At 39.2% G+C, this 24,231-nt stretch overlaps 1 protein-coding gene across 1 annotated transcript; it reads left to right on the top strand.

Moving 5' to 3' along the window:
* Nucleotides 1-455: 455 nt before the first annotated feature.
* RBMXL2 (RBMX like 2) lies at nt 456-1,667 on the top strand (the record flags this gene model as incomplete). Its single annotated transcript, XM_084248604.1, has 1 exon — nt 456-1,667. Exon 1 carries the CDS (start codon nt 489-491, stop codon nt 1,665-1,667), a length of 1,179 nt encoding a protein of 392 aa, XP_084104730.1. The 5' UTR covers nt 456-488.
* Between the last annotated feature and the right edge of the window lie 22,564 nt (nt 1,668-24,231).

Raw genomic sequence — 24,231 nt, 5'->3', positions numbered from 1 at the left:
CAAACTCCATTTTTAAACTTTTAAATTATTATTATTTCGTTTTCGATTTCTTTTTCTTCTGAGAAGTTTGGGTCACTTTTAGGACTGGGACGCATAATTCTTCTCCTGAAGAGTAAGGGGGGGATTTTCCTTTTTAACCTAACGGCTTTTTACTTTGCGGGGGCGCTTCACGGGTGAACAAACGGCCCCCACGCCAGCGCCAGCTTGACCACGTCGCAGCTCCGAGCCCAGAAGCGAAGCCGCACTCGGTCGCCCTCCCTGACGACGGGCCGCCCCGGGCCCCCCAGCCAATCAGAAGCAGCAGGGGTCGCCGGGCCGCGGCGGTGGACCCCGACGCAAGGGGCACACGCCCGAGCGTTCCGCCTGCGCAGCGACGACGCGCAGCGCGACCAGTAGGCGCCGCCCTCGCCCTCGGAGAACATACTCGAAGGCGGCGACCGGTGCCATCGTCCGAATCGCTCCGCCACAGACCCGCTCGACCTCTCGCCATGGTGGAAGCCGATCGCCCGGGGAAGCTGTTCATCGGGGGGCTCAACCCCGAAACCGACGAGAAGGCCCTGGAGGTGGCGTTTGGCAAGTATGGCCGCATCTCCGAGGTGCTGCTCATGAAAGATCGAGAAACCAGCAAGTCCAGGGGCTTCGCGTTCGTCACCTTCGAAAGCCCCGCCGACGCCAAGGCCGCCGCCAAAGACATGAACGGCAAGTCCCTGGATGGTAAGGCCATCAAGGTGGCGCAGGCCACCAAGCCGGCGTTCGAGAGCGGCCGGCGGGGCCCGCTGCCGCCGCGCAGCAGCCGCGGCCGCCCGAGGGGCCTGCGGGGAACGCGCGGCGGCGGCCCGCGGCGACCCCCTTCCCGGGGCGGGCCCTCGGACGACGGCGGCTACGCGGGCGACTTCGACCCGCGGCCCTCCAGGGCCCCGCTGCCCATGAAGCGCGGGCCGCCGCCGCGCCGCGCCGGGCCGCCGCCCAAGAGGGCCGCGCCGTCGGGCCCGGCTCGCAGCGGCAGCGGCGGGATGCGCGGGCGGGCCCCGGCCCCGCGCGGGCGAGACGGCTACGCGGGCCCGCCGCGCCGGGAGCCGCCGCCCCCGCGCCGGGACCCCTACCTGGGCCCCCGGGAGGAGGGCTACTCGCCGCGGGAGAGCTACTCGAGCCGCGACTACCCGAGCGTCCGCGACCCGCGGGATTTCGCGCCCTCGCCGCGCGAGTACACCTACCGCGACTACGGCCACTCCAGCGCCCGCGACGACTGCCCGTCGAGAGGCTACGGCGACAGAGACGGCTACGGCGGGCGCGACCGCGACTACGCGGACCACCCCAGCGGAGGCTCCTACCGAGACCCCTTCGAGAGCTACGGGGACCCGCGCAGCGCCGCCCCGGCGCGGGGGCCGCCGCCATCTTACGGCGGGGGAGGCCGCTACGACGAGTACCGCGGCTGCTCGCCCGACGCCTACGGAGGAGGCCGCGACAGTTACGCCGGCGGCCGGAGCGACCGCTACTCGCGGGGCCGCGAGCGGGTAGGCAGGGCCGACCGCGGGCTCCCCGCGTCCGTGGAGAGGGGGTGCCCGCCCCCTCGTGATTCTTACAGCCGGTCGGGCCGCTGGGTGCCCAGGGGCGGAGGCCGCCCTGGAAGCCGCTCGGAGAGAGGGGGAGGCCGGAGCAGATACTAAGCAGGAGCAGACTTGGGACCCGATGCGTTTGCGAAGAAAGCAGGCGGGAAGAGCCAGTTATTATGGTAACCACCCAAGGACTACTGCAAGAAGAGTTATTTTCACCTTTTAAGAATTTCTTGTTAACGTCCTCTCCGTCGTTTTTTTTTTTTTTTCCTGTGCTTTTGAGAGGAAAAAGTTAAACCTCGTTTTAAGTTCGTTTTGGAATTGTTAACATTTCTTTCAACAAGCTCATGTTAAAAGTCTGACTTGAATCTGCGTACTAGTCTTGTTCTATTTCCAAGTAGACGTTCTCCTAAAGGCTTCCTTCCTTCTCAATTTCTGTGATAAATGAGGCAAACATCTTTTACAAATATCTGCCCACTTACAGTGGAAAAGTGGATCATTCTGTCCATTCAAACCAATTAGATTTCATGGGGGAGAGGGGGAGGAATTGGTGTATGCTACTCTTAAGAATTCAGGTGTCTTTCAAACTGAATCTCAGTGTTCCCGGTGTTTACCAAAAAAAAAAAAAAAAAAAAAAAGAGCACCAGCAACATCAGAAACCACTTAGCTCATATGCTTATGTAAAGAAAGTTCTAATAACTCCGTAAATCTAAAAAAAAGCAAATGGATAATGCTGATCATGTTTTGCTTTTTTGCCTTTTCTTTGAGAATCTGCAGAATCTTCTATCCCCTTGATCCCAAAAGTACCATTCATAAATTTCATAAATGTTGAACAAGGATGGAATACTAAATTAAAGATTTGGCCAACCAACCACAGAGCTGGAAAAAACAAACACAAAACAATAGAGTTTATGTTCACCAACAAATTATTAAGAAACAAGTAGAAAATACACCATTGGTGGATTTTGGGGATTTTTAATGGCTTCCATTGCTAACTCCAAGCTGCTTGAGCTTGGCCCTAGAGCCAGCAGATGGCTCCTCTGGAGAGAATTGGGCTGCTTCTCCCTCTCGGGCTGGAGGAATCAAATATCAGCAGCATCAGAGCTCAGAGGCTCAGAGAATCCCTGAGAAAGCTTGGCATTTCAACATCTGAGGATCTCTACCTGTTATGAGGGACCTTGGTGTTTCTATCCACAAAAGGCAAGGGAATGGGTTGACTATTCCACAGTCTTAAGGTGGGGAAAAGACTTGAGTAGACAAAGAGAAACTGTCACATTGCCCTCAGGAGGGAGATCACAGTTTACTTTTTCACCTGAAGTTCAGGGCCAGGAAACATGCAGTACCTGTGGAGTTCCTTCATTTACTAGAGAGTAAGGTAATTAATTGTACGGTCAAGGGATTTTAGCAACCACAGAAGGATCAGGTTAAAGTATTAGGACCCATGTTCAGTGTAATTGCTGGAGGAAAGGTGAACACCTGAAAGAGATTTGATTGTAACACACATACATAACTTAAAAACATGAATTTTCAACAAAATAATAAAAGGTCAATTACAGGCTGCAATTGTGAACCAGAAGAGCAAATGCAGGAAATAGCCAAAAAAAAAAAAAAAAATCCAGGACTCAATCTAGTAAAAACATGTAAGACCTTTATGGAAAAATTGTTAATTTTATCAAAGGACATAAAAGACGACTAAGTAAATGGAGATTCATATATCACGGTTGGTAAGACTTTGTAACTATTCTCAACCTCACAAAATTAATTTGGAAAATCAGATGAAGTTACAACATTTTTCTTACACAGCTCCCCTCCCCTCTTTCCCAGTAACACCATTTATTTGTGTTGCTCAGCGGTGGAATACTAAATATAAGATTTGACTAACTACAAAACTGAAAAAAAAAAAAAAGCTTCATATCACGGTCAACAAATTATTTTAAAAAATGTAAAAAAATAAAATAAAAAGACACTAATGGGAGTATTAGCTAATCCTAAAGCTTATATGGTGGAATAAAGGACAAGAGGAGCCAAAGCAATTCTGAAAAATGGTAATTAGGAAGGACTCCCCTGCCAGGTATCAAGACTTACTACAAAATTTTGGTAACTTAAGTGGTGTGGCTATCAACAGACCAACACACAACAGACCAACACAACAGACCAAAATAGTCTAGAAATCAGGCCCACTTGTGGGTGAAACATGAGCTATGGCAGAGATAGCTTTAAGTCCTTGTGAAAGGATGGACCTTTAAGTGACTATCTGCAAAAAGATAAAATGAGATGGTTCCCTAACTCAGCATACACAAAAAATACATTCTAGATGGAGATATAAATGTGAAGAGGAAGTTTTTTAAACACTTAGAAGAAATAAAGAAGAACTGTATCACACTGGGGTAGAGACGCAGACCTAAAAGGAAAATTTGCCATCTCCCACATCATGATTAAAGTATTTTTTATGATAAAAGATTGTTAGTAAAGTGAAATATCAAACTATAGATTGGAAGAATGAGTTGAAGTAACTTCCAAAAGAATGCTTAAAAATCAATTAGAAAATAGTGGGCACAAGAACTCTATCTTTTTGATAGATGTATAAATTGACACAATCCTATTGGAAATAATTCAGGTCATGCCTAGAAAAGTTGGAGGGTGCATACCGTATGCCCAGAAATCCCACTGCAAGGAGAGGAACTAGAGACACTTGCACATGTACATAAGGAAATATAAACAGATTGGTCTTTACAGCACTGTTTGAATATTAAAGTAGAAACGGCCTACCTGGAGTGGATCAACCGAGGTTTCTTTGAAGTTCAATGTAGAAGCTAACGTGAATCAACCAGAACTGCACGTATCAACACGGGTAAATATAAAACTCTTTGGTGTGAAAGGCAAGTTGTGTAAATATAGGTGTAATAAGAAGAAAGGTATGGTTAGAGCAAAACATGAAAAGGGAGAATGTTTAGAGTGAGGAGGAATGAAAAGATGGTTGGGTTGAGAAATGGGATTAAGCTAAAGCTAATGTTTAAAAGAGAGGACTTTTAAGCAAAAATGAACATTAGTATCTTAACTTTCTGAGGTCTATACATCTCATTCTATAATATTGAAATATTTTATAATACAAATTGTAATATAAAAATAGAACTCCAGCTGGGAAATAGTTTATTTGTAGAAAAATAGCAAGCGAGCTAGTGAGTTGAGAACTCTTGCTTGTATTTGCTTTCATGATAGAAATGCCTCATAAGGTATTTTACAGGACTTGACCCACCTGGGAGTAATTTAAGGAAAAGAGTGTTTCACGTGTTTGCTATCTTGAGTACACCTCCAGCTACTACTGAGACCCCATCCCCACATTGCCTCTGTCCAAAACAGGACTCCAGCATCATCCAGACTGTCTTATGTGGCAACTGACTGAATGATTGAATATTTCCCCACCAACCTGAATTGCAGCCTCAGGCTAAGGAGGGTCCTGGGGCTCTCTTAACAGCTGGAGGTAGACTCCTACTACAGGGCTAGTGGCTCCCCCTTCCCCTAGCCTCAAGCCAGGTAAGAAGAGGAAGGTTTTCTCTCACTATTCCTTCTGCTTGGGACCTTTTCTAACATTTCTCAACCTTCAGATATGTGGGGTTCTTGCCACCTCACTTTTACCTTAAAGGTGGTATGATTTTCCTTATCAGAAATTTGCTTTTGGGGTTCAGTTACTGTGTTCTGCTGTTTGGATCATTTTCAAGAATTCACCTAGCAGGATCAGACGGTTGCTTTTGCTGTGCAAACATAGAATCTAACATGGAATCTATTGTTAGTGGGGATTCCTTTCAGAACCAGTACTGTTTGTAGTGACATTTCTGAAGTGAATTTCTCTTACAGTGTAGCACATCCAAGAACTCTATAATATTCTGAGTCTAAATGTATTATGAGGGACATTGAAAATGAGAATCAAGTACCAAAAAAAATAAATAACCGTAGAGGAACTCCAGGGCAATGATGATTCTATGGAATGCATTCCACTATTTTCTTTTAAAAGATTTTTTTTTTTATTTACACAAGAGCCGGGGTACAGGCCAGATGCGTGGGAGGGTGAGAGGATTCACCAGAGACAGAGCGGGAACAGAACAGGCAGACTGACTGAAATACACTGCTGAGGGGAGCAGTGGGCAAGGCAGGAGAGGTCTGCTCGCCACGTGGGCTCTGAGGCCAGTGGGGATCGAATTGTCACTGCAAAGGCTGCGGGCAGCTTCACAGTGCTGCGCTCAACCACTTGCGCCATCAGGGAGGCCCTCCACTATTTTATTAAAATTTTGAGAAGAATGAAAAATGTCAGAATCTATTAGGAAATTTTTGGAAAAACTTTTAGGCAAAATTAGTGGCGTTTCTCCATGGTGTTTGGAGGCTGCTTGTTATTGTAGAAAGGACATCTTTTGGTCATATCTATGAGTTCTCATTTTGCTACTTATGTGACTTTTATTAAAAACTTTGGCCCTTTAGTTTTGTCATGGGCAAATGATGATGATATAATGTCATCAAATTTTTAAAAGTTTAAAATAAGGTAATTCATGGAAAGCACAGGCCACACAGCCTGGAAAGGCAGTGAGAGTTTATTTTAAAGTGATAGGACCACAACTATTTTATACATAACACAGCACAAAATTTTCCCTAGAAATTATTTCCATTGACCAGTAAAATTGCTTATGTATTAGAAATTCTCAAAAAAGATCAACTGGTGAATTACCGTATTCAAGCTATATTCACCCATGCAGCCTGACATCTTGGAGATATACTTGATTCTTTTTAGCCCCCATTTACTTTTGCTGTCTCTGCTTTCTCTACTTTTTGACAGCTTGGGTGATCAAAGACTTCTACCAGTGGGCTCAGAGACCCATTCTGCATCAATTTTTGAAGTGAGGTAAATAGATTTTATTATCAAGACCTTTATTCTTTCAAATCTTACAGAGTTTAGAAGTTACGATTCTCTGGTGTAATCAATTTACCCCTTAAATAAAGTACCTGGTACAGTGCCTGGATTTAAAAAAATGTGATGGTTATTGTTATTACTTAACAATTGACCTAGGGCCTGGTGCACCTAGAAAACTCCCTGAGTTGCAATAGAGTTTAGTGATGTAGAATAAGTAGTATGGAATCTGCTAGCCTGAATTCAAATTCTAATCCAGTCATGTGTGATGTTGGTCAGATTTCTTGATCACTCTGCTTTGATTGTCCACCTATAAAATATAGACAAGAATGCTTATCTTACGAGGTTGTCCATCTGTTTACTCATTATACCATACCCAATGTTTAATGAATATTTTTTCAGTACCCATTCTATGTCAAATACTGTGCTAATGTGCCAACAAGGCAAACAGCGCAGTAGCACATATACTTGGGTGTTGAATTTATGTTCATTAATAATCAGACACACATTAGCATTTGGCGGCCTCCCAGATGCAATCTAGGGAATGCAGAGATCTATCAGGATTGAGGGTCAGCGTGGGGGAAACAACTCCTACATTGGACTGTGGGGCTTTTGAGTTGTATCATATAGGAAGTACCAGCCATTACTTTGGAATAATTAGGAGTTTGGGTAAAATAGCAAAGTGTCATAGACACTTAGCTCCAACCCACTTGCTGTTCAGTGCTTATGGTTGGAATTTGCAGGAATTAGGCCTTGATAATAAAGTCTCTCTTCCTTCAGACTGGTTAAAAATGGGACACAGACTCCTCATGTAGGTGTTTGGTCAGCCCAGCTGTCAGAGGTGAAGAATACAAGGCAGCAGAATACAAGTGGGAGTTGCAAAGTAGGGTTACTATGAGTAACACCTAAGGTGTGGAAGGGCTGGTGTCAGAGTCTTGCAGTTGAAATCACGTGGCAGACTAGAGACAGGATTTGCCACGTCAGCATCCATGACTGAGAAGCAATGCCCTTTTCTAATGTCACAACTCTAGACTGAACTGTGACCCAAGCTGTGCAGCTGAAAAAAAATTGTTGTCTTAAAAACTGGGCTTTAAACAGTTTCGTCTGAGTTTTGCATAAGGCCAGTCTTACCTGGGAGGCCAATATGCTGAGGATTAGTTTTGGACAATTTAATCCTTATCTCTTAGGTAAGAAATGGAGATTCTTTGTTGAACAAGAGTAGACATCATTCATCCTTGAAGCGATTAATAATCAAAAAAAAGATGATAGAGTTTGATTAATAAATTAAAAATTTTAACTATGATGAGCATTATGCAAGATACATAGTGCTATGAGATACTTTAGAACAAAGGTTTGGTGTAGTATAGGATGTCAGGGAATGCATCCTTAAGGAAGTGATGATTGAATTAAGATGTGAAAGATGAGTGAGCTATTGTAGATTGCTGTGAGGGTCAAGTGAGGTAATATATTAAAGCCTGTGGCACATAAAGTTAACTCAGTATATAGAGGCTGTGGTTTTCTAATTGCTCTTCTTTTTGACATCAACATTTTGCTGGGCATTTGAGCTACCAGATAAGGGTAGAAGAACACAGATGAATCTGTAACAATTTTATTATTTATTTATTTATTTATTTATTTATTTATTTTTTAAAGATTTATTTATTTTTTTATTTATACAAGCACTGGGTACAGTCAGAAGCACGGGAGGGTGAGAGAATTCACCAGAGCCAGAGCGGGGAGCAGAGCAGGCAGAAGGACCGAAGTACACTGCTGAGGGGAGCAGCGGGCGCGGCAGGAGAGGTCTGCGCGCCTTGTGAGACCCTCATCTGTGGCCGGGGATCGAACCGGCGCTGCAGAGGCTGCGGGCAGCCTCGCAGCCCAGCGCTCAACCGCTGCGCCACCGGGGAGGCCCTTTTATTTTTTTTATTTTTTGTTTTTTTTGTTTTTTTTTTTTTAATTTTCTAGAGGCATGTCTTATTTATTTATCTATTTGTTTGGTTGGTTGGTTGGTTTATACATGCACTGGGTACAGTCAGAAGCCGGGAGGGTGAGAGAATTCACCAGAGCCAGAGCAGGGAGCACAACAGGCAGAAGGACCGAAGTACACTGCTGAGGGGAGCAGCGGGCGGCAGGAGAGGTCTGCGCGCCACGTGGGACCCTCCTCCGGTGGCCAGGGAGCAGCCGGGGATCGAACCGGCGCCGCAGACGCCGCGGGCAGCTTCACAAGCCAGCGCTCAACCACTGCGCCACCCGGGAGGCCCATGAATCTGTAACAATTTTAAAAGGCATACCAGGTGAGCAGAAATGAGGACAATAAAATATGAATCCAAAAATAAGAAACGCAGAAAATATGAGAGCAGTTTGATGTCAAATTAAAAGGAAAAAAAATCAGGAGGTTGGCTGTAGGCACTAGGAAGTAGGCATGGGTTGTCTGGAGGACAACCCTGTATATGCTCTGCTAGAAAGTCTCAGTTACCTTCACAGAGAAAATCATTCTTTTTGAATCTGAGATGAATTACATGCTGTCTTTTGTCCTTAAGGAACCTAAGTCTAGTGTAGGTAATATATTGTCCTGTATCAAGCTGCCTAGTGTGAAAAACAGAGATAAGTGCATTGAGGTGGGCAACCTGGTAGGGGAACATGTGAATTCTATCAGAGGGGGGGTTTTCAGTGGATCTGAATCTCAACGTTTTCCCTAAAACAAGGAAGCTCCTCTCTGATGTGTGTATCATCTATTTTAAATACAGCTAGGTCCATTTATTTCTATTTGTAGTTATTTTTAGGATTATCCTCATCTTTGTTGATTTGTTCATAATATGATATATTTCTCACAATATGTTTACATGTTAGTTCATTGTTAATTGGAAGCCATCACTTCTGAAAACAGTACTGGTAATCTAAGCTGCGCTCAGCTGTTATATTCCTGGCATTTGAAAGATGGATCTCAGAGGAAGGTTGGATGCAGAGGGCTATCCTATATATGAGAAGGCGTACATTTTTGTATTTAATATTAGATTTTAAAAGCTGGGTAGAGGAAGGTGTTTCTGGACTCTGAGTAGAGGTTAACTCATGAAAACAGACCGCTAGGTGGCACCAAAAGCTTAAGGTTTATAGTTTCATGCTTCTTTATACCCCGCTACCTAGAATTTCAGCTCCAGAGCCAATGACTTAATGGCTTTATGACCAAATGCTGTCTGAGCCTCCCTTCAGGATATGATGAAAATGGTATAGAGGCAACTGAAAATTTTCATCTAATCAGATACTGAATGCTCTGTACAGCTGGAAAGACCAGAAGTGTATCCAAGTATATACTTAGCTCTTGGAGGCCTTTTATGGCTTCTTATGAATTTTATTATGTTAAAATACTTTTTGTTCTGTTTCTTTGAAGAAGTATCATTGATATTTTAATAGGGGTTTCTTTAAATCTTTATGTCTCTGCAGTCATATGTAAATATAGATATTAAATATTTAGTTTATTAGTGAAAATGATGCAAGCATTTAGCCTATTTAGCACCGTATACTTCAAAAAATAAGAGATGGAGAAAAGTTAAGATAATTTTGACCTACATAACATCTAAATTTGCTTTCTGACTCTTATGATAGTAATAGGAATGACATTTTTTGAGTGATTCCTCTGAGCAGGCATTCGGATAATTTAGTTTTTACAACTCTATGAAATAGATGGCATTTTTATATTCATATTACAGATGTGGAAATTAAAACCTAGAGGAGATAATCTGTCCAAAGTCATATAGGCACAGATATTTGATAGAATAATTTTAATCCAATTAAATGTGCTTAAGATTTTACTTATTAGTTTCTACTACCTTTAAAAAAGAGCCTAGGTCTTTTTGATGTCATTTGATGTGGTTCACTTCTCACCCTTCGGTACTGTGAAAAATTATTAAATGGGGGCCATTCTGTCCTTATCTAATACACATTCATATTTCAAAATTATAGAATATATTTAATGAGAATAAATATATTAAGAATTGGTATATGAATTACTTAAAAAAAATAAAGCTCCATACAATCCCTGTTTTCATCCAGTGCGTAATATCTACATATTACTCACGTGTCACACTTTCTCTGTAGAAAAGATGTGGGTCACTGTTCTGACATTCTTTGCTATCTGTTCTTAAATACTTTTAACACTAGCTTCTTTAAAATTAACATCTATCCCTCAATCATGACAGCTATGGTTGAACTAAGAAATCTCACAATGAATCTTGAATTGGAATTGATAATGCATTTGTTTTTAAAAAATCTTACAGTGATTCTTGGTATCAAATCCAGAATCAAGCTCAACTTTATGGGGATCTCGGGGCTTCATATTAAGTACTTTCTGGTGGCAGTTGTTTGGATGTAAATTGAGAAAAATCCCTCACAGTATTCTATTCATTTACATAGTCTTTTTCTTTTCCTTTCCCTCCACCTATACTCCTTTGAGCCTTTATTCTTAATTCATTGGTATAAGCCTAAATTTAGTATGTCATTAACTTTGTTTTTAGTATTCCAAATACTGTAAATTGGACTCTTTGTCCATATCTTGATTTAATCAGAGCAGAGGAAACTGACTATTACTAAATAAGCTTAACAGAGTGTCTTATTTGTGAACAATGAATCTTTCCCGCCTGCAGTTACTTCCTTAAACAAACTAATCATTAGAAAACTGCTTAGAGAACATGGACTTCCAGCACAGAGAAGTGATTATATGAAGGCCATTTCATCTGTTCCTCTGATGGCTGATGTTATATCACAGCCTACAACAGAATATTTGAGACTGCTTACTAAAAATATTCACATTCACCATATTTGATATTTTTCTGGATGGTCTTTTTTTTTTTTTTTAACTTTCCCTGGGTGTATTCTACTTCAGTGATCTCCAAATGCCATTGCTGCCTGGGGAATACCTAGAGAGCTTGATTAACTTAGAGTTGGGCACCCAGCTCCAGAATTTCTGCTTCAGGGTGTCCATAGTGAGTCCTGGGAGTCCAGAGTGCCTGCCAGCCTCCAGGGTTCTGAAGCAGCATTGAGTGACTTTGAACCAGTCTGATTTGGCAGCAAGTAGGGCTCCAAACTCTCCACACTTGCCTTAGCGTGGATGGCTCTACATGTGCCTGTTCTGTTTGTTTTATCTTATGCGAAATACTTGTTTGAATACAGATTTTTGCACCTAACAAAAATTGTTAAATAATTTATCTGTGTTAACCTTGACTTTGATTAACACTGTTTTTCTTCCACAAGGTCATAAGCAATTGTTTGGGGAAGCATCATTAAATTATAGTCACATTTTCTCATTCAGTAATTATTGATTGATCATCTTGTATGTACCAAGCATTGTGCTAGGTACCAGAGAGCCAAAGGACAACAGGGAAGATGAGACCCTTGCAGTCATATTCTAGTGCAGTCCAGGTGCAGTAGGGTGGAAACTGACCCCTTTATTATAAATTAGGTATTTCTATATGCGTGGATTTACTTCTGACTTTTTATTCTGCTCTATTGTTTCATGTATCTTTTTAGTCTAATACCATGTTGCTTTAATTGCTATTGTTTGTAATTTAACATGAGGCCTCCATTTCTCTCCTTTTCCCTCAGAATTGCTTAGCCATTGGAGTCCTTTTATGGCTCCATATAAATTTTAATATATTTTGTTGTATTTCTTTGAAGAGTATCATTGATATTTTAATCAGATAATTGAATGCATTAATTTTTTGTCACTTTCCTTAGAGTTGCTATTTTGACTAAATTGATTGCCCCCACCTATGAGCACAGAATGTCTATCTCTTTATGTCTTATTCTGTATCCTTTATTAGAATCTTGCAGTTTTCATTGTGTAAGTCCTTTACCTGCTTGGGTTAGCTAATTACTAGATATTTCATTCTTTATTAATACAGTTATGAATGGACTTATTTAAATTATTTTTCTTCTCCATTATTTGTTGATTTTTTTGTTAAGCAAAAGATTTTTAAAGTTGGTTTTGTAACCTGCACTTCGTTGTATTCATTTATTCTTTTTAGTAGTTTTTTGGTGGAGTCTTTACTATATCTTGTGTGTGTGTGTGTGTGTGTGTATAACAAACATATATAATGCCATATCATCTGCACATGATAGTTTCATTTCTTTTCCATTCTCTTTTCAATTTCCTGTAATTTTCTGATTGCTCTGCTGAAAACCTCTGATACTGAATTAAACAGAAGTGTTGTCAGTGGTTATCTTTTTCTTGTTCCACCATCAAGTAATATTTTAGTCGTAGGTTTGTAATACATAGCTTTTATTATGTTGAAGTAGGTTCCTTCTGTTCCCGTCTAGGTAAGGGTTTTCATCATGAATGGGTGCTGAATCTTGCCAGTTGCTTTATCTGCAGCCATTGGTGTATGATTTATATCTTGTCTTTTTTTATTTTTATTTTTTTAAGATTTATTTATGCATACAAGAAATGGGGTACAGGCCAGAGGTGCAGGGGGTAAGAGGATTCACCAGAGACAGAGTGGGGAGCAGAACAGGCAGACTGACCGATGTACACTGCTGAGGGGAGCAGCGGGGGAGACTGGAGAGGTCTGCCTGGCCATGTGGGTTGCTCCCTTGCCAGCCAGGGATCGAACTCATGCTGCAGAGGCTGTGGATTGCTTCGTAGTGCAGTGCTTAACCCCTTGGCCACCAGGGAAGGCGGTCTTTTTTTTTTTTTAAATAAGATAATGCTGGTTGACATCATTGTGTTTGAGAGGTACAGGATTTGTAGGTGTTGTTACTCTACCACACATCCTCAGGGTCCTTTGTTCGCTCTTCCCACTTTGTCCCCATCTTCCCCTTCTCTCCCTCTCATAGCCTCAGTTCCAGAGTCAGGTTTCAAGGGTTTGTTGTTAGCTTGGCTCTATCTGACCCTTTGTTTGGTTTCTCTGTATTCCATGTATAAGTGACACTAACCGTTATTTGTCTTTATCCTTCTGACTTATTTCACATAGCATAACTCCTTCAGTTCCATCCATGTTATTGAAAATGGCAAGAGTTTATCTTTTTTGATATCTGAGTAGTATTTTATTATGAATCTATAGCACATCTTCCAGATCTGTATTTGGGCACTTTGGTTGTTCCTCTGTCTTGCCTATTGTGAATAGTGCTGCAGTGGACATAGAAGTTTATGTTTCCCTTCGAATTAGAGTTCTTCGGGTAGGTACTTAGGAGTGGAATTGCTGGGTCATATGTTAGATCTACTTTAAATATTTTGAGAAATCTCCACACTTTTTTTCTGTAGGAACTGGACCAGTCTCCATTCCCACTAACATTATAAGAGGGTTCCTTTTTCTTCACATCCTTATCAGCACTTGGTTCTGTTATTTTTGATGTGGGCCATTCTCATAGGTGTGAAATCACATCTCATTCTAGTTTTGATTTGCATTTCCCTGACAATAAGTGATGATGAACATGTTTTTCCGTGTGCCTATTGGCCATCTGTAACTGTTCTCTGTCTTTGGAGAATTGCCTATTTAGCTCTTCTGTCCATTTTTTTTTTTTTTTGATTGGGATGTTTATTTCCTTTTTGTTGAATTGTGTGAGTTCTTTGTAGATCTTGGCTGTCAGCCCCTTGTTGTATGTATAGTGTGCAAGTATTTTCTCCCATTTAGTAGAGTGTCTTTTTTGTCTCAGTGATAGTTTTATTGCTGTGCAGATGGGTTTTAGTTTTCAATCATCCATCATCCTAATTTCTTACATTCTCTTTTGTTTTCCTTGCTATTGGAGCAAAATCCACAAAAACATCTCTGAAGCCTATGTTATAGAGTGTTTCATCTATGTTTTCTTCTATATATTTTATAGTTTCATGTTTTATATCCAAGTCTTTTATCCATTTAGAGTTGATTTTTGTTTATGATGTGAGATAATGGTCTAGTTTAATTCTTTTGTGTGAGGCATCCCCATTTTCCAACATCATTTATTGAAGGGGCCTTTCCTTTTTTTCTTTTGTTGATATAATGTATTGCACTTACTGATTTACATAGATTAACCCATCCTTGTATCCTTGGGGTAAATTTTGGTTGATCATGATGTGTAATCCTTGTAATATTGTTGAATTTGATTTTCTAGCATTTTGTTGAAGGTTTTTGTGTCACTATTCAACAGATACTGGTCTATATTTTCCTTTTTTCTTTTCCTTGTACTTTCCTCTTTAGTTCAGTCTTGCCCTCATCTAAAACTTCCAGTTACCTCACAGGTAGATTGCGATTGGAAACTAACAGGTGTTCTGATTTCCCCATTACATTAAAATACTATCGCTTTTATTTTTCCAGTAGCATCAAGATGCATAATAGGATTCTTTCTATCTCCAGTCTTGAATTTATGCCAGAGAACTCAATCATTACATTGCTCTTGTTTTCATTTGTTGAGACAAATCATTATTTATTAATAATCATTATTGAGACCACATGTAGTAGTGTATGGTTTTAGCCTTCTTTTTAGTCTGTAAATTTAATTGTTACAAGCCTTTTTCTTCAGATCTTACTCTCTGTTTTGTTGAGATTCAGAATCTACAGTTGGTATTGTAATGGGTATTTTCCTGAAAACTAGAGATCTGGGAAAAGAAAACATTTGCATGATATTTATAGGGGGAGATGTTCTTGGAGCAGTAATCACTCTGTACATTTATGCATACTGGAAATTCAGTTCCCCCTGACACTCATTGATTTGTGAGAAAATGTCCAGCTCATTGAAGAGTAAGGTAGGGACATACAGCCTATGTGAAAGGGCACTGCTCTGCTTGTGGTTTTCCTCAGTCTTCCATTCATTTATTTAGTAAAGATTAATTGAACTCCTGTTACTGGGCAAGCAGGTTCTGAGAGCTGGAAATGCAGATATGTCATACTGATTATGATCTCTTCTTTGAGTATTTATCTTTCAATAAAGTGTAGGAAAAATACAAGCTAGTCATTGCTGCTCAGCACACATATAAAAGTACAAATGAAAACACTTCACACTAACAGTGGAAAACAAGCTTTTGCTTTGGAAAAGTAGAAAAATTGAAGGCCAAAAATGAACCTAAATAAGAGACTGAAGTGGAGTCTAGATAAAGCTGTTATGTATTTCCCTTTTCATGTCCAATGAAATATTTTTGACAGCTGAACTCCAAAAACAAATCACAAAAGTGAACTGAAAAATTGTTTTTGAAGCTTTGAAGAAGCCATTTATTTAATGTAAGAAAGCCATAAATATTATGAGCATTTTGAATATACTAAAATACCAAACAAAGATTAGTTTTCACCAAGTGTATTTTATAGCCTCAATAATAATACTGCTTTGGTTATTTTCATTATTTCTAGTAGAGTAAACACTCCACATGTAACTAATAAATTTGGATTAATTCCTCTGTGTTTCATTTGTTCTGGAAGGGATTAGCAACAAAGCTAGATTATGAACCTTGGGGGAGGAATGTGCTTTGTTGAAACACTCATCATCTTTTGCACATGTTTCTAAACATTCATATTCATTGGCCCAAAATGAAGCCCAGAAGAGATGCAGTTAATCAGACCTCAGTTTTTTTTGGATATAACTGCTGGCTAGCCAGAACACTAATTACAAAATTAATAGCAGTAGAAGAGTGCTCATTCTAGGGCTAGTCCACTGCTATGTCAAGAGGAGTTGTACATGGCCTGGTTTGAGGACCCGGTACTGTTCCTTTTGAATCCGTTTGGATGGTGCTTTCTTCATACACATGCCCTGGTCAATATTTGACCTGATCCTCTACATAGACCCTCTGCAGACACCTGTAGTTCTCTCTGTGCCATATTCTTCTCTTTGGTACTCTGTCCTGCATATGGTAGCAGCCTCCTCCCCTCTGAATTCTGATTTCTGTATCCTCAACTAAGGGCCTGTTAGGTAAGACCAGACTCTGCCTGACTTTCTTCTCTGCTTTCAATAAAATAGGCATTTTATAGAAAAATTGAAATTATAGAAAGACTCAAGAATATAATTACAATTATATTAAGTATCTATTTAATTAAATAATATTTAAGAATGTCACTATATATAAATATATATGAATATAAATATTGTTTATATTAATAGAATATGAATATTAAATATATATTTATATTTAATTAAATAAGATTTAAAAATATAAATATAAATATATTAAATATATTTTTAAGAATGTAGAATATAAATGGGATAATAACCACAGAAGTAATTTAGAAGTCTATGAAAGAATGAACTCTAAAAGTAGTCTTGGTTTGCTCAGATTAAATTATTCTTATGCTATATAAATCACTCAAGAATATTTGAAAAGATAGTGTCTGAGTTCGGTTTTCATTTCACTATACAATTATTACCAAAACCTGACAAAGATATAAAAATATGAAAATTGCAGGTACCTTTCACACATAAGTAAATAGATAAAAATATATTCTCAATAATAAAATAGTAAATTTAACCACATAGCACTTAAAGATTAACATACATATATTGAACAAATAGGAATGTGTAGAATTAGGATAGAAAGTAAAATTCTTCTTTTTAACAGCTGTGCAATGTTTTTTTTTTAAAGATTTATTTATTTATTTATACAAGCACTGGGTACAGTCAGAAGCGCGGGAGGGTGAGAGAACCCAATAGGGCCAGAGTGGGGAGCAGCGCAGGCAGAAGGACCGAAGCACACTGCTGAGGGGAGCAGCGGGCGGCAGGAGAGGTCTGTGCGCCATGTGGGACCCTCCTCCGGTGGCCGGGGAGCAGCCGGGGATTGAACTGGCACTGCAGAGGCTGCGGGCAGCTTCGAAACCCAGCGCTCAACCACTGCGCCACCGGGGACGCCCTGTTTTTGTGTTTTAAAGCTAACTGTTATTAAAGAAGATTCAAAAGTTTAAAAAATAAAAAATTTATAAAACATAAGTTACAATGAGATAGGGCTATTATTGAAGAAAAATTTCTTTTTATAAATTTAGGGTAGCCTAAGTGTGCAGTGCTTATAAAGTCCACATAATGTTTAGAATTTCCTACACCTTCAGTTTCACTCACCACTCACATTTTCCCACCCTGCAAACTCCATTCCATGGTAAGTGCCCTATATAGAAACATTATTTTTTCTTTTATGCTGTATTAGTACTGTGCTTTTCCTGTGTATAGATATGTTTAGATATATCATTGCCTTAGAGTTGCTCACAGTACTCAGTGGAATAATGTGGTAAAGGTCTATAACCTGGGAGCAATAGATTACCCACACAGCTTAGGTGTGTAGTAGGTGACACCATCTAAGCTTGTGTAAGCAAAGTACACTCTGCAATGCTTGCATAGTGAAATCACCTAAGCACACATCTCTCAGAAAGTATCCCCACATGGGGCCTCCCCTAGTGGCGCAGCAGTTGAGCACTGGGCTGCGAAGCTGCCTGCAACCTCTGCAGTGCCAGTTCAATCCCTGACTGTATCCAGTGCTTGTATAAATAAATAAATAAATCTTTAAAAAAAAAAAAGTATCCACATATGATTGTAGTAGAGCACAAGGAGTCTGATTGCAGTAAAGAAACAAAACAGGAATATTGACATCACAATACTCAATGTCTAGAATGTCAGCTTATGAAAAAAAGAGAAAAGAATTAACAAGTTGAAAAATAATTATATGCTGATTACATGATTATTTACATTGATCTGTAAATGAGGAAGAAGTAATAGTAGTATTCTGCCCCCCATTTATAATAAAAAAAGAAAATTAAAATGTTTCTACTCTAAAATGTTTCCTTCCCTTTTGCAGTTTTGACTAACATCACTGGGATTTTTGTAATTTAAGGTTGTATGTAGCTGCCCTATCAAAATAGTGATCGTTACATTCAATTCCATTAGGCTATTTTAAGTTACATTGTGTACCTTTCTTTCGGTTTTAATTCCTATTACCATTTTTTATCATTTCATTAAAAATTTTTTTGAATTCATTTTGTGGTCAGCTAAAGTAGAAACTGGGATAGCTTTTAATAATGGACACGTGGTTGTTAGGTTTTCTGTGATGTAACAGGGCTGCAAATTTCGGTAAATTCACAAAAGATGCTTGCGAGAGCAGATAGAAATTGTTGGTGCAGCTATCATTCTGCAACTAGTGCTAAATGGTTTCCTAGCATTTGCTGTTTTGGAACTGAAATCTGAGACCAGTGGACTTTGTGTTTCCTTTGTGATTACTCTTTCTTTTGATTCAAATGCTGTCTTGAATTTATTTTTTAAATCCTTAAAACTCATTAATTTTATTAGCATATACCTGCTTTTTTTTTGTTTGCTTATAAGTGAAACATTTCCACCTGAAAATTCAAGCACTTCAAGTTCAAGGCATATTTTTCTTTTATATCTTTGGTTCTGAACTGCACATATATTTAAAGAATAAGGTACCATGTACAAATAGGAATTTGGTTTTTTGAACTCTACTAATATATTCTTTTATGTGAGTAGACCAGCAGGAAAAAGTCACATGGTCATATTCCAATGAAACACTAATGAAAACTCAATAATTATTTTTGATATAAACTCTTAGTAAGCCAAAAATAGAACCTAGTTGTATTTCTCTTTTTTCAATTAAATTTTTAATTGAATTAACATTATTTTATAAGATGTAGGTTTCAGGAGTACAACATTATAAAACAGCATCTGTATATACTGCCTGTACTTTCCACCCGAAGTCTAGTTTCCACTCTTCACCATAAAATTGACTCCTTTTACCCATTTACCCACTCCTCCCCCTTCCTTTCTGGTAACATCTGTTTTGTTTGTATGGTCTGAGTTTGTTTTGTTTTTATTCATTTGGTTCCTTTACTTTCCACATATGAGTAAAACGAAAGGTGTTTGTCTTATTCCCTTTGACAGGCATGACCCAGCATAATTTCCTTCAGCTCCATCCCTATTTCTTTTCCAAGAATGTTTCTAAGAAAGATATCTGGGGCCTCCCCGGTGGCACAGCGCTTGAGCGCTGGGTTGCGAAGCTGCCCGCAGCCTGTGCAGCGCCAGTTCGATCCCCAGCCACTGGGCGAGGGTCCCACATGGCGAGCAGACCTCTCCTGCCGCCTGCTGCTCCCCTCAGCAGTGTATTTCGTCAGTCTGCCTGCCCTGCTCCCCGCTCTGACTCTGGTGAATTCTCTCACCCTCCTGCGCTTCTGACTGTACCCAGTGCTTGTATAAATAAATAAATAAATCTTAAAAAAAAAAACATATTTCATGAGTTTAATTTTTTTTCTCATCAATACCTGTCAATGTTAGATGATTTCTTTTGAGATTTAAGAATTTTTCCTGAGCATGTATTTACATTGTTATCTCAGTTTTTTCGATGGCGAATCTCTTTGTTTATTGACTCCATTGAAAAAACTTAGCGGTCATGCGTTTCAGACTTACAAAAATCTAATCACATACTGTGTTTTTCTCATAATTTTCTGTTCCATTTTTATAAGTTATAGTATACACCGATGTCTTGTTGTGAATTATAGTTTTTCTAATAATTTCTCTTTCGGGCAAGAAGTCAGTCTATTTGAGGTGGCTTGTGGGTGGGACTTTGCTTGACTTTGCACTGTTGAGTACTTTTGTAGTCCAATTATCTTTGTTCTTTTTCATTATGTCTGCTAAGAGCTGCTTATTTTATTTTTTTAAAGCTTTATTTACTTATGCATATAAGAGCTGGGGTGTAGGGGTGAGAGGATTCACCAGAGACAGAGTGGGGAGCGGAACAGGCAGATGGACTGAAATACACTTTTTTTTAATGTGATTAATATTTTTAATGGTAATTACATGTTGAAATCATAATACATTGGATCTGTTCAATTAAATAAAATATATTACTAAAAATCAACTTTGTTTCTTTTACTTACTTAATGTCGCCATTAGAACTCTTACATATGTGGCCTGTAATTTCTCACATTATATTTCTTACTGGATAACACTGCTTTAGACTTGCCTGTGTTTTAGAAAGATATTGTTTAGGCAAATAGGAATTGGGCTGTCATTTATGGCTGAACACTTTCCTTGCTGTTAACAAATGCCAGTTCCAGTCTCTGAATACGAGGATCATGGAAAATCATTGGTTGAATCTTTCCTACATGTATAGATATTACAGTTTTCATCAAACCACAGCAAAGATTTTACTATTTTTGTGTTCATCCACTACTACCATCTGATTATTACTTTTTATTTTTATTTTTTATTTTATTTAAATTTTATTTTTATATTCCCCATACAACGCCTTTATTTTGATCCCAATCCCTCCTTTCCCTGCCCTACAATCCCCATAGAGTGTCACTGGTTCATAGTTGTTTGTTGATTTTAATATTTTCTTTCTTATAGTTATTCTTTTTCCTGGTCCCTTATTTAAGTTTTCTAGATTCCTGCTATGAGTGAGACCATCCGATATTTTTCTTTTTCTTTCTGGCTTATTTCGCTGAGCATGATCCCTTCCAGCGCCATCCATGTTGCTGCAAATTGCATTTGTTTATCTTTTTTGAATGCTGAGTAATATTCCATGGTGTATATATACCACATCATCTTGATCCAGTCATCTATTTTTGGGCATTTGGGTTGTTTCCAAAGCTTCGCTATTGTAAATAGTGCTGCTATAAACATAGGGGTGCAGGTGCCCTTTGGAATTGATGTTTCTGTGTCTTTTGGGTAAATACCTAGGAGTGGAATTGCTGGATCATATGGAAGCTCTATGTTTAGTAGGTCAAGAAATCTCCACACAGCTCTCCATAGTGGCTGGACAAGTTTGCACTCCCACCAACAGTGTAGGAGAGTTCCTTTTTCTCCACAACCTTGCCAACATTTGTTGTTGCTAGTTTTTTTAATATGTGCCATTCTCACTGGTGTGAGATGGTATCTCATGGTAGTTTTGATTTGCATTTCCCTGATTGCAAGTGATGTTGAACATTTTTTCATATGCCTGTTGGCCATTTGCATTTCCTCTTCAGAGAAGTTTCTTTTTAGCTCTTCTGCCCATTTTTTCACTGGATTATTTTCTTTGTTTTTGTTGAGTCTTATCGGCTTTTTGTAGATTTTTGTGATCAGTCCTTTATCATTAGTGTTGTGTGCTAAAATGTTCTCCCAGTCGGTGGGGTTTCTCTTTGTTTTTGTTATTGTCTCTTTCACTGTGCAGAAGCTCTTTAATTTGATGTAGTCCCAGCTGTTTATCTTTGTCTTCACTATCACTGCTTTGGGTGATGTGTCTGTAAAGATGTCTTTGATGTGGATATCATGTAGTGTTTTGCCTATATTTCCTTCTATGTATTTTATGGTTTCAAGTCTTATATCTAGTTCTTTAATCCATTTTGAGTTGGTTTTTGTGCATGGTGTTAGGTAGTAGTCAAGCTTCATTCTTTTGCATGTAGCAAGACCCAGTTTTCCCAGCACCATTTATTGAACAAACTTTCTTTGCTCCAGTGCATATTCTTTGCTCCTTTGTCAAAGATTAGTTGAACATAAATCTGTGGGTTTATTTCTGGATTTTATATTCAATTCCATTGGTCTGTGTGTCTGTTTTTGTTCCAATACCATGCAGTTTTGATGATTATGGCTTTGTAGTAGAGTTTGAAGTCTGGGAGTGTGATGCTGCCATTCCCTTCTTTTTTTTTCAGGAGAGCTTTGGCTATTCGGGGTTTTTGGTGATTCCATATGAATTTCATCAATAATTGTTCTATTTCTTTGAAGAATGACATTGAAATTTTTTTTAAAGATTTATTTATTTATACAAGCACTGGGTACAGTCAGAAGCACGGGAGGGTGAGAGAATTCACCAGAGCCAGAGTGGGGAGCAGAACAGGCAGAAGGACCGAAGTACACTGCTAAGGGGAGCAGCGGGCGGCAGCAGAGGTCTGCGCGCCATGTGGGACCCTCGCCCGGCGGCTGGGGATGGAACCGGTACTGCAGAGGCTGCAGGCAGCTTTGCAGCCCAGCGCTCAACTGCTGCGCTATTGGGGAGGCCCGACATTGAAATTTTTATTGGAATAACATTGAGTCTGTATATTGCTTTTGGTAGGATGGCCATTTTAATAATGTTTATTCTTCTAATCCATGAGCAGGGGATGTCTTTCCATTTCTTTGTGTCTTCTTCTATTTCTTTTAACAGTGTTTTATAGTTTTCTTTGTATAGGTCCTTTATCTCTTTTGTTAGATTTATTTCCCAAGTATTTGATTTTTTTTGTTTTGATAATAAAAGGGGTGTTTTTTTTTATTTCTTCTTCTTCATCAGATTTATTGTTCGTGTACAGGAAGGCTACTGACTTTTGCGTGTTGATTTTGTATCCTGCCACTTTACTGAACTGATTGATTAGTTGAATTAGTTTTTCTGTGGAGTTTTTGGGGCTCTCTATGTATATTATCATATCATCTGCAAATAGTGATAGTTTGACTTCTTTTCCTATTTGGATTCCTTGTATGTATTTCTCTTGTCTTATTGCTCTGGCTAGGACTTCCAGTATTATATTGAAAAGCACTGGGGAGAGTGGACATCCTTGTCTTGTTCCAGATCTTAATGGAAATGCTTTCAGCTTTTCACCATTGAGAATGATACTGGCTGTTGGCTTGTCATAGATGGCCTTTATGATGTTGAGGTGTGTTCCTTGTATCCCAAGAATTTCAAGGGCTTTTATCATGAATGGGTGTTGCACTTTGTCAAAAGCTTTCTCGGCATCTATTGATATTATCATATGGTTTTTATATTTCTTTTTGTTCATGTGTTGGATAACGTTGATTGATTTTTGGATATTGAACCATCCTTGTGCCCCTGAAATGAATCCTACTTGGTTGTGGTGAATTATCTTATGGATACATTGTTGGATTCTGATAGCTAAAATTTTATTGAGGATTTTTGCATCAGTGTTCATTAGCAAGATTGGCCTGTAGTTTTCTTTTTTTGTGTTATCCTTTTTCAGTTTTGGTATTAGTGTAATGTTGGCTTCATAGAACCTGTTTGGTATTATCCCTTCCTTCTCAATTTTTTGGACGAGTTTGTGAAGGATAGGCACTAATTCGTTTCTGAACGTTTGGTAGAATTCATTTGTAAATCCATCAGGTCCTGGGCTTTTGTTTTTGGGAAGGTTTTTGATTACCATTTCAATTTCGCTGCTTGTAATTGGTCTGTTTAGGTGTTCTATTTCCTCTTTATCTAGCTTTGGGTGATTGTAGAGTTGTAGGAATTTGTCCATCTCCTCTAGATTGTTGAACTTGTTTCCATATAACTGTTCATAATAGTTTCTGATTATTCTTTTGATTTCTGCTGTGTCCTTTGTGATTTCTCCTTTTTCATTTGTGATCCTGTTTATTTGCGCTTTCTCCCTTTTTCCCTTTGTGAGCCTGGCTAGGGGTTTGTCTATTTTATTTATTTTTTGAAGAACCGGCTCTTGGTTTCATTGATCTTTTGGATTATTTTTAGTTTCGATTTCACTTATTTCTGCTTTTGTTTTTATTATTTCTTTTCTTCTACTGGTTTTGGGTTTTTTTTTGTTGTTGTTGTTGTTCTTTTTCTAGTTTTTTGAGCTTTGAGATTAGGTTGTTTCTTTGAGTTCTTTCTTGTTTCTTGATGTGAGCCTCTATTGCTATATATTTTCCTGTTATTACTGCTTTTGTTGCATCCCATACATTTAGGAAATTGGTGTCCTTCTTGTCATTCAATTCAAAGAATTTTTTAATTTCTTCTTTGAACTCCTCATTAGTCCAGTGGACTTCCAGTAGTGTGGGTTTCAATCTCCATGAGGTAGGAGAGATCCTTGCCTTCTTTTTATGGTTTATTTCTAGTTTGATGCCTTCATGGTCAGAAAAGATGCTTGGTATGATTTCAATCTTGGT

This window comes from Talpa europaea, assembly GCF_964194135.1.
Source record: "Talpa europaea genome assembly, chromosome: 1".
Classification (NCBI taxonomy): Eukaryota; Metazoa; Chordata; class Mammalia; order Eulipotyphla; family Talpidae; genus Talpa; species Talpa europaea.
Note: the sequence above shows the minus strand (reverse complement) of the source record. Positions and strands in the feature narration are given on the sequence as shown.